The sequence below is a fragment of the Schistocerca serialis genome, chromosome 6 (genome assembly GCF_023864345.2).
Source record: "Schistocerca serialis cubense isolate TAMUIC-IGC-003099 chromosome 6, iqSchSeri2.2, whole genome shotgun sequence".
Taxonomy (NCBI): Eukaryota; Metazoa; Arthropoda; class Insecta; order Orthoptera; family Acrididae; genus Schistocerca; species Schistocerca serialis.
In genome coordinates this window covers 359,456,815-359,468,856 of record NC_064643.1, presented here as the reverse complement: position 1 = coordinate 359,468,856, position 12,042 = coordinate 359,456,815, and the positions used below count along the sequence as shown (strand labels likewise).

Below are 12,042 nucleotides of genomic sequence, written 5' to 3'. Positions count from 1 at the left end.
ATTCCCACCAGAAGAAAGTGTGACATGTTTACAGAGCTGATCTCAGCAGAAGTCACTTTATTTTATCTAATATACACAGATCATTCACTCTTTCCTCAGTTACACAAAATAATTGTTGATGTGATAGCTTCTTATAGCAGATTTTCTTCCTGTTCTCAAAAACTTAATATTATTAATATTTCATCATGTGGTTCCATGTTGCCCATTGTGGTGTTATGGAGCTCCTGCCATACAAAAATGATCATAAACATGCATTTATTTTAAATATGCAGAGGTTGTCCTAGGATCTCTTGAAAGAAACAGACATCATCATCAAGGAATGCAGACTGCTGTGCAGATCAGAATCTGTTAAATTAGGCTAGGGTGTAAGTGCTTTGTTGCAATATGTCCATCTTGAAATTTCCATTATCATAAAATATTGCGAGGAATTGTTCTAACAGGTCTTCCAGGAGCAGATTTGTTACTTATGTCCTTCCTTCTTTCCTACCTACCTACCTACCTACCTACCTTCCTTCCCTGTCTGTTTCCCGGTGCCCCTTATTTAGCCAGTTGTGTGCCAGGACTCATATGGTTCTCCTCTAGTTTTGCAGAGAATGAAACATAACCTTTTATAGGCTATTATTACAATGAGGTCACCATTCCCAAATGCATTTTAAAGCTACTGCCAAATCTTCTCCAGGAAAGAATGTATGTACACCTTCCACCTGCATATAGCTGAATCACATGTTCAGATGTGACATCATTTTCAGGGTTTGCAGATAGTGTATCCGAGGCAGAACATTGGAACCAGTCCTGTATTTGTACGATGTAAACTTTCACGGCCGGAACTGTCACAATTAATAAAATATTCTGGGCTATTACGCCATGGTCCAACAGATTTCACTTCGAAACTCAACATTTCATCCCCATCTGCAGAGTACATTTTCAATGGGGATCGTAGCTTTGTTGAATATACGATTCACAGCGTGGCTCGCTACTGACTACAAAAAATTACACTTCTGCACAGTGGTGTTACCGTCATTTGTTTTGAATACATGAGCACTACTGGCTGTTGTTGACTTCTGGCTTCCACTGTTACTATCGTCCCATGATGGAAGACTGATACACATCTTCTTCAGTACCGAAATCCAAATTTCATTCAATTTCATGCCCTCCTCCTTTCTATTAAAATTCCTGGGGTGTTCCACAATCTCTATGGCCTCTCGGTGTAGTGTTTTATTTTTTTTTATATAATTTTTTTATTTTAAGGGCGCTCAACTATTAAGGTCGTTAGTGCCCAGTCACAAATGTTAGTGCACTAATATAGTAAAAAGGGGGCAATGTCAGAAAGTACTTAAAAAGACGGAGAGAAACAAAAGAAAAGAGTTAGTGTGGTGGTCCCGTGTTGTAAATCATGTTCCACAGCCGCTGCTCTGTCAGTCTCCCCTCTTGTCTTGTGCTCTTCGAGTGTTTTTTTTTTTTTACCCACATACACCTCCCCACGATGACACGGAATCCTATAATTTCCAGCGGTTGGCAACATTATTATGACCATATGTGGTCCGATTGGATTCCTATATCAAAAATTCGACACGTTTTATCAGTAAATTAAATGGCATAATGGTATAGCCGGAGGACGTATTAGTTAGTTTTGATGTGGTGTTGCCATTTACTATGGTTCCATTCAGTGAAGTACTGGAACAGCTGAATCGGATTTTTCCCCTCGATGTTGCGGAACTGTATAAATATTGCATCACAACCACATATTTCAAATGGAATGAAGACTTCTATGAACAGACGGATAAAAATAAATGTCGTGTGACTAGGGCCTCCTGTTGGGTAGACCATTTGCCAGGTGCAAGTCTTTTGATTTGACGCCACTTCGGCAACTTGCATGTCGATGGGGATGAAATGATCATGATTAGGACAACACAACACCCAGTCTCTGAGTGGAGAAAATCTCCTACCCAGCCGGGAATCAAATCCGGGCCCATAGGATTCACATTCTGTCGCACTGACCACTCAGCTACTGGGAGCAGAAACAGACTGATGGTGTTGCTATGAGGAGCCCCTTAAACCCAGTTATAGTGAACTTCTTTATGAAAAAATTCGAGGAGCAGGCATTGGAAACTGCAAACAAGAAACCGACTATTTGGTTCCATTACGTAGGTGATACGTTTGTTTTGTGGCGGCATGGTAGGGAGAACTGGATAGTTTTCACAAACATCTGAATGGGATGAATCTGAAGATTCAGCTTACGAAGGAGGATGAGGCAGGCGGAAGATTAAATTTTCTTAATGTACTTGTTTTCAAGAAGAAGATTGTAGCTTGGGCCACACAGTTTACCGAAAACCCTACACACAGACTTTTACCTACACCGGGATTCAAACCACCACCCACAACAAAAGCGAGCTGTCATAGAAACGTTGGTGATAGAGCAAGGTAAATCTGTGAACCAGAGCTGCTTGATGCGGAATTAAAACATCTCACTACTGCACTGCTCAAGAATGGTTATTGGTTCACTGAGGTGAAAAGAGCGTTAAGACCACCGCATAGAAATCATAGTGATGCTCAAGCGCAGGTGAAATCAAAAGTTTTCCTGTCGTTTGTTAAGGACTTGAATGATCACATGGGAAAAATCTTGAGCAAATGGAACATCACGGTAATTTACATGCCCACACGGAAGATAAAAGATCATCTAAAGTCAGCCAAGGATGCTCGCCACCCATTGGAAAAAGCTGGAATTTATAGGATTCTGTGTTGCAATGGGGAGGCGTGCATGGGTACTACAAAAAGAACTGTCAAAAAAAGACTCAAAGAGCACTAGGGCAATCGCAGAAGAGGAGAGATTGACAGACCAGCTGTTGCGGAACATGCTTTACAGTCTGGGGACAACCACATTTATTTTGCCTGGGCTCAAGTAATGGCAGACACAAATGGATACCACGAAAGACTATAAAGAGAGGCCATAGAGATTTTAATAGGGAGGAGGAGGGCGTGAAATTGAATGAAATTTGGATTCTGGTACTGAAGAAGAAGATGAGTACCAGTCTTCCACCATGGGACGATAGTAACAGCAGATGATAGCAGTTGACAACGGCCAGTTGTAGTCACGTTTTCAAAACATGTGGCTTCATGTCTCTGTGCTGAAGCAGAATTTTGCTTTAGTCATTAGTGAGCCAGGGTGGGAATCGGACTTCAACAAAGCTACGATTCCTCTTGAAAATGTCCTCCGCAGATAGGGAGGAAACGTTGGGTTTTGAAGTGAAATCCCTTAGACAGTGGCATAATAGCCTGGAATATTTTATTAATCGAGTCCTTATTTGATTGACATGTAAAAGGATTGGCCAATTATTGTTTTTCTGATAACTGAGAAGAAGAGACTAATAGATAATTTAGAGCATGATTGGACTTATGGTTCTGGTGTGTGTGCTTGAGCACTGTGGCTTGAGGATACTGTTGCTGAAGGAGGTCCTGTGGAGGAATATGTCCAAGACATTTGATGTATTATGAGAGTGATTGAAAAAATAAAGGAAGCATTACAATTACAACACTAAAAATGTTGCTTGCAGCCCTTCGTCATTTCAGATATCTATGAGGGTAAGTCAATTATTATCCTCAATTTAGTTATATTTTTGTTTATTTTAGTAGTACTGTCGTTTTACGATGATGACGCATGCTTTGTTTATTTGTTGTTATATCTTTGCAATTTTCAATAGGTTAGTTTCGTTATCACTGCTGTGCTGTTAATCATGGCTTCTCCACTGTCTATTTGCACCAAAGAAGAGCAACGTTCAGTGAACCGTTTTTTGTGGTCGGAAGGCGTGTCAGGTGCCAAAATTCATTAAAGACTTTCAGTACAGTACAGGAACAGTGTTTTGCCACAACAGAGTGTCTGCGAATGAACTAAAAAATTCCGAAATGGTCGCACAAGTGTTACACACGATGAAGGAGGCAGACAACCTTTTGCTGCCACAAATGAAGAAACCATTGAACGTTCACATGAAATGATTCTCTTGGACAGATGCTTAACTATCGACGTAGTAACACAATGTCTGCAAATTAGTCACGGTTCTGCCTACGAAATCACCCACAACACACTTGGGTTTCATAAAGTCTGTGCAAGATGGGTCCCAAAAAAACTCTCACAATTGCATAAACAGACACACTTGGACATCTGCAGAAAACATTTGGATCACTGTGTTAATGAAGGGGACAGCTTCTTAGACAGAATCAATACTGGTGACAAAACATGGATCCATCCTTACGGGATGGAGAGTAAACGGCAGAGTATGGAATGGAAACATCCAAATTCGCCATGCAAGAAAAAGTTCAAGACCCAACAGTCCGCAGGAAAACTGTCGCTTACAGTTTTTTGGGATGCACAAGGTCCAGGACTGGAACATTACGGGGGAAAAGGGCACAACAATAAACAGTGTAACGTTACAGTGAGATGCTTACTGCCAGGCTAAAGCCAGCTATTCAAAGCAAATGCCGAGGATTGCTGTCAAAAGGTGATGTGTTATTTCACGACACTGCCTATCTGCACGCTGCTGCTCACACTGCAGAAACACTCCAGAAACTCAAATTTGAAGTACTGGATCATCCTCCATGTAGTCCTGATCTTGCCCCTTCCGACTGTCACTTGTTTGGCCCACTCAAACAGGCATTAAGGGGCCGTCGACTTGCCTCGTACAAAGCAGTAAAGAAGCAGTGCATTCCTGGTTCGCAGCTCAATCAAGAACCTTTTTTTATGAGAGCCTCAGGAAGCTTATACAACGCTGGACCAAGTGCATTGAAATGCAAGGAGACATATGTCGAAAAATGATGTTCTTGTAAGTTTCCTATTTGACTACAATAAAAATTGTTAACTACTTTGTGGATAATAATTGACTTGCCCTCTTCGTTAGCTATATGTTTGAAAGGAACATAGACATTAAGGCAACTCATGTTATTAAATTTCCATTGGCAGCTTTGCTTAGATTTTATGACAATAATATGCATAACTAAAAAGCTATTGTAAAGTATAGGAGATTTTTATTGCTAGGCTTAAGGATATTGCTTCATTTATTAATTTAAAGGGAATCAAAACTTCTCCAGGATATTCTTTCAGGTCAGACTCTGGAGAGGGTTTTAAGAATCAAAGTATTTTATCAGATGTCAGGGAATTGCAAAAAGTGGTAATTTCCTTCCCTCTCTTCTTCCTTTTTGTATATCTGTAACAAGAACAGATACACGCAGAGGGCAGGGGAGGGAGGGGGGGGCAGGCAGGCAATGTGTGTCATCATCCCCCCCCCCCCCCTCGCCCCCCCCCCCCCCTGCCCCGTGTGCGCCACTGACAGCTCAAGAAAAGACAGAGGGAGAGTTTTCATTTTAAAATTAGTCTCAAAAAACCTATAAGGACATGTTCACCCTCCTGATCGTGTGCTCCTGCCCTCTCCTGAAAAAAATTCTGTATCCTCCCCTATCGGCCCACTTGTCCTGATTTAGATTTTTCATGGTTTGCTTAAATCACATAAGGTGAGTTCTGTAGTTTTTTGTGAGTTCTGTAGTTTTTTGTGAGTTCTGTAGTTTTTTGTGAGTTCTGTGGTTTTTTGTGAGTTCTATAGTTTTTTGTGAGTTCTATAGTTTTTTGTGAGTTCTGTAGTTTTTTGTGAGTTCTGTAGTTTTTTGTGAGTTCTGTACAGCTTTTATAAATAAATCTGTGTGACAGGTTACCTTCTGCCTGTAATAATTTTAGGGTTATTTATTAATGTTATGTAACAATTGACAGGAAGTATGGAAGACGTTTTAATTGTTACAGGAAGTTAACCAACTGGCTAACTCACTTTGTGCTTCTGGAACAAACCTTTCTCGCAGTGTAAGCTCCGTGGGTGAACATCAGAGTGAGGCATATATTTCTCCAACGTTGCCAAAGAGAGCAGAAACGTTTGGAGGATTTGACAATGCAAACAAAGAACAACTGCCAATGGCAATAACAAAAGGTATAACATTTATATTGTTATTGTATACAGTTTTTATGTTTACTTTACAAAATAGGTATCATTCCTTCGAAAGTTACAAGAATCCAAAGTATCCAGAAGCACATTTTTTTTTAGATTTTTTTTTGGCTTAAATATGTTTTATGATTATGATATTGCATCCAGGTTTTCACTTAAGCATTTGGCAATATTAAGATGACAGATAAAAATAAAACTTGACAGCAGGAAAAGGAATAAGATATAAGGGAGAAGGACTCAGTCTGAGTAACCCCGATGAAACTGAAGACAGTACTTATTTCTACATCTACATCTACATTGATACTCCGCAAGCCACCCAACGGTGTGTGGCGGAGGGCACTTTACGTGCCACTGTCATTACCTCCCTTTCCTGTTCCAGTCGCGTATGGTTCGCGGGAAGAACGACTGTCTGAAAGCCTCCGTGCGCGCTCTAATCTCTCTAATTTTACATTCGTGATCTCCTCGGGAGGTATAAGTAGGGGGAAGCAATATATTCGATACCTCATCCAGAAACGCACCCTCTCAAAACCTGGCGAGCAAGCTACACCGCGATGCAGAGCGCCTCTCTTGCAGAGTCTGCCACTTGAGTTTATTAAACATCTCCGTAACGCTATCACGGTTACCAAATTACCCTGTGACGAAACGCGCCGCTCTTCTTTGGATCTTCTCTATCTCCTCCGTCAGACCGATCTGGTACAGATCCCACACTGATGAGCAATACTCAAGTATAGGTCGAACGAGTGTTTTGTAAGCCACCTCCTTTGTTGATGGACTACATTTTCTAAGCACTCTCCCAATGAATCTCAACCTGGTACCCGCCTTACCAACAATTAATTTTATATGATCATTCCACTTCAAATCGTTCCGCACGCATACTCCCAGATATTTTACAGAAGTAACTGCTACCAGTGTTTGTTCCGCTATCATATAATCATACAATAAAGGATCCTTCTTTCTATGTATTCGCAATACATTACATTTGTCTATGTTAAGGGTCAGTTGCCACTCCCTGCATCAAGTGCCTATCCGCTGCAGATCTTCCTGCATTTCGCTACAATTTTCTAATGCTGCAACTTCTCTGTATACTACAGCATCATCCGCGAAAAGCCGCATGGAACTTCCGACACTATCTACTAAGTCATTTATATATATTGTGAAAAGCAATGGTCCCATAACACTCCCCTGTGGCACGCCAGAGGTTACTTTAACATCTGTAGGTAACAACATGCTGTGTTCTGTTTGCTAAAAACTCTTCAATCCAGCCACACAGCTGGTCTGATATTCCGTAGGCTCTTACTTTGTTTATCAGGCGACAGTGCGGAACTGTATCGAATGCCTTCCGGAAGTCAAGAAAAATAGCATCTACCTGGGAGCCTGTATCTAATATTTTCTGGGTCTCATGAACAAATGAGGCGAGTTGGGTCTCACACGATCGCTGTTTCCGGAATCCATGTTGATTCCTACATAGTAGATTCTGGGTTTCCAGAAATGACATGATACGCGAGCAAAAAACATGTTCTAAAATTCTACAAGAGATCGACGTAAGAGATATAGGTCTATAGTTTTGCGCATCTGCTCGACGACCCTTCTTGAAGACTGGGACTATCTGTGCTCTTTTCCAATCATTTGGAACCCTCCGTTCCTCTAGAGACTTGCGGTACACGGCTGTTAGAAGGGGGCAAGTTCTTTCGCGTACTCTGTGTAGAATCGAATTGGTATCCCGTCAGGTCCAGTGGACTTTCCTCTATTGAGTGATTCCAGTTGCTTTTCTATTCCTTGGACACTTATTTCGATGTCAGCCATTTTTTCGTTTGTGCGAGGATTTAGAGAAGGAAGTGCAGTGCGGTCTTCCTCTGTGAAACAGCTTTGGAAAAAGGTGTTTAGTATTTCAGCTTTACGCGTGTCATCCTCTGTTTCAATGCCATCATCATCCCGTAGTGTCTGGATATGCTGTTTCGAGCCACTTACTGATTTAACGTAAGATTTGGTGTATTGTAAGCTTGAAGAACACTATCCGTGACAGTATGGCTTCAACTGTATGAGAGTGGAAAACAGAAATGAAACAGAACTTGTAAAACAAAATTCAAAATATTGGGAGAAGTGTGATTTCTTAAAATGAACAGTTTATAGGAGTACATGTTGGACAAGAGCAGGCCAGGGTGTATATGACCCGGGAGATCTGCGAAAAACCCAGGAATTTTTTCACCCGGGAGAGAACCGGAAAAACCCGGGAATTTTTTTAGAATTCTGAGAATTTTTCATTGTTTTAGTTTTCAGTTAAATTTTTGTAATTTTGACTGGTAAGAACCGATACTCTACCAAAGAATATTACTGTATCCCTGTACTGCAGAATAATACTTCAACAATAAAACATAAACGAGAGAAAAAAACGGAAATAACTTAAATTGCAAAGGAAAGACGCCATATACAGCAATAACACACAGTGCTCATGCAAGTGTCTGCCAACAGCAAAATGTGTCAAAAGCTTTAGGAAGACTATGCAATGCTTCATGACCACAAATTGCCTCTGATGAACGTGAAGTCACAACTGTTTACATTAGATTCGTTTTAGCAGTTACGAGTGGGCTTATGCGCATGCGTGGATGAGTCGCGTGTAAGCAGTAGATTCGCTCACTTCTGGCTGCAGGAATGTGGCTGTTGGCTGTGCAAGCAGTCGTAGCAAGCAGCTAGATGCTACCGGGAAAAGGGAGTGCCAAATTCATATCCTTTTTGGGAAAAAAACTTGTTTCACAAAGCGTCTAGCATCCAGTGCATGTTGGTCTGTCAATTTTTCATATGATTTTGAAATGCATCCTTATAGGTTTTGGAACATTTTTGAACACATTTTAAGTTGATTTCTGAATGAATTGTAAGTTGATTTTTGAATGTGTGCATAGTGTACGTGATGTCTCTATCAGGAGAATCCTTGTTGCATCTAGAAATAAACTTTCCGTAGACAAAAGGGGTTAGGGTTATATGAGCTGTGCATAGTAAAGCCGAACAGATGAATGCCAATCACTGTCTGATTTGGTGGTTGACTGGGTTTGCAAATGTTCAGCATTGTTATAATTACTAGCGAAATCCATAGATTCAGACTACCAGAGTGGAAATAAATGACTACAGGAATAACAAGTGAGAAAGATTATGTATTATCTTCTTGTTTTATCCAAGAAAATGAAATTTTTACAGAAAAATTTTGGCCAGATCGCTACACTAGTAAGGACCAGTTGTACAGTCCCCGGCTAGCAGCCGCTTAAGTTCTATTTTGGAAGTAACGTAGAAAACATTTTGTACAAATATGTGACAAGGCCTAACTGCAGAATAATCATGGGGTAACTAAATTGGTGATTCTGGCCGGGTTAGTGAAGTTAATCGGCGAACAAATTTTGACAACGCCAGGAATAGCTACAGAATTGGTGATGACAAGATTGTTAGTATGAGGAAGCAGAAGAAACGGGGACATCACACAAATTATGGAAGAATAAGATGATTCAAAATTTATATAAAAATCTTGTAATACTACTTTTTGATCACATGCTTGAGAAACTGGTGTGTATGAATGAAATGTGAAACTATTTCCTAACATAAAGCTTTTTGCTTGTAGTAGGCCTTCTAGGCATTTGATATTGGTACGTCTTGAATTATATTCCGTCGTGTTATAAAACTGACCATTTGTGCCAAAACAGTCTCGTTTATTTGGTGTGTGTTACAAAATTACTGCACTATTAGAAAGGCCTATTTTGTTTTATATAGCAGACAGTGACAGAATAGATGTAATCAGCTCAAGAAACCATACCAGTCTTGGGTATTATTTGTATTAACAGCTTTATCAGTATTAGATAACAACATTTCGATTTTTCACGTAGCAAAATGTTTGACCAACTTTGATTAGGTAATAGATTTTTTTGCAGAAAGGAGAGTGTGCCATGTAAAGCTGTAGCAAGATAAGAGAGAAAAAAATGCTAGGAGCTAAGGATTGAAGAAATGTGTACTTTCTTGCTTGTCTCTTGACTTTATTGGTTTTATGTATCCTGTATGTAATTTTAAATCTCCTATATTTAATTTTATGTCACACAAGACAGCAAGTTATTAGCTAATAGACAGTGAAGAGTGCAAATTTTCTGAAGAGTTTTTGTTCTCCCGTTTACAAGTAATCCCATTCACTATTAATTGTGAGAAATTTGAAAGGCTGTCAAATGGGCCGACTCGGAGCAGGAGAGGCACCACAGGACATTTCAATTTCCACTGCCCTGTGTAAATTTGATGGCATCCATTACAAAATATACATGTTTCAATTCCACAGAGCAAAATACAGTGACATGCTATAGAAGAATGCTGTATGAAGAGGCGTGGCACTGCACTTTGGCACACTTAAGGCCAAATAACATGTCTTACATTTCCTTGGACATAAATGTTTTATGTTTCAGACTTCTCAGAAAGATTTGCGCTACAAGATGAACATATTTTTGAAAATTTGATTTTTTTTTACTATTGACCCAGTTCACAAATATTGTAGATCCGGGGCTGATGCGCAGGACAGTCTGAGTTATAGTGGCTAGTCTCCATGTGACCCGTGTTTACATTTAGTGATTTTGCTGTTTCCCCTTTGTTTACTCTCATGTCAAATGAAAACAAAATGGATATCTGTGGCCGGGAGCTGTGAAGCGAATTAAAATACATTCACATAATTACGGAAGGCCAAAATATGTTATTAGTTTCAGATTTTATTTTATTTCCACCTTCCTGACAGTCAAGCATTAATCGCCTTGCAGAACAATGAAGTTATTTTTGTCTGTTTGCTAAAGAAATTTAACTTTTATTAACCTTTTCCACAGGGACAGTCAATGTATTTGAAACAAAATGTTTAATTCCACAGTACTGGCTAGTTTCAGCTGTTTGCTGCATTTCAAGTGCATGTTTTCATCTTCTAGTGCATATGGCATTATGCCACAATAAAGAACCAAACATGATATAATACAGTACTGGTGCTCCAAGAAAATTTACATCCCGAGAACCACACTGAAAAGCTTAATATCAGGTCAAGGTCTACTTCATTGGGAATCTGGACATTCGAATGTGCGCTTTAAGTACGCAATTTAAATGTGCACATTTTAGTATGGTTCATAAAATACGATGCTCTTGCAGTATCCTCTGATGTCTTGTTTCTTTTATGACATAATGTATGATCTTCTAATGTTTTACATGTACGTACATATGGGCTTCCTACATCATGGTAGCTGTGCAAGCACTGTGTCGCCTGTTATCTGCGCTCTCTGGCAACTGCTGAAACAAACCTATTTCTAACAGGTCGCGGGAAAATATTGCGAATGATGGTTTGAAAAGCAGTACTTTCAAAGTACCTTTTATGTAAGTTGAATTATGTGCAAGAATGTACCATGAATTTCTTAAATCAAAGAACGTTTGGCTGTCATTTAAAAATCAACTCTTTGATGATGAGCCATTTAGAAGAATTTCAAACCCTGAAGATCAGACATTTATGTCATTATTAAAAATTTTACTGGCACACTTGTGTGATATATCTTAAAGTGTAACACACACAAAAAAGATCAACATTATATGCGAAAGCTTAGCTTCTCATGCAGCTTATTAACCTTAGAGACCAATTTTATGTGTAGAAGCTTTGCTTTTTTTTTGTGTAACAACACTATATATATTAATTTAAACTATTAACTTTCCCTGTTTGCGTGTTCATGCTACTTAACAGTGATGTTGCTTTTAGCTGACTACATTACGTGTCCTATGCTCTGAATATCGGCTGGCGAGATCATGTGACATGAGCTATGACTGTCTTACAAAAGCCCATTGCAATCTTGATTTCAATTATTCGGAAAGTAACATGCAGTGTTTGGTGGAATTCCGATGTATAGTTTTGTAATACGAAAATACGCAGTGTACATGTTGCTGCACATCAAAGATATTTCCAAAGCGTGTCTTTTTTCCCTAAGTTTGGTTTTCTAAAGTGCCGGGAAATTCTATGGGGAAATTCTACGTCCGTGTATAAAACCATAACCATTCAAAGGATTGATAAGTTTTGCAGTTCTGG

At 39.6% G+C, this 12,042-nt stretch overlaps 1 protein-coding gene across 1 annotated transcript in view; it reads left to right on the top strand.

Moving 5' to 3' along the window:
- LOC126484567 (rho guanine nucleotide exchange factor 18) overlaps positions 1-12,042 on the top strand; it is a 637,896-nt gene that overhangs the window by 564,637 nt on the left and 61,217 nt on the right. The window contains exon 24 of the mRNA XM_050108129.1: positions 5,783-5,963. Coding sequence (XP_049964086.1) covers positions 5,783-5,963 — 181 coding nt within the window. The remainder of the gene's footprint in view (positions 1-5,782; positions 5,964-12,042) is intronic.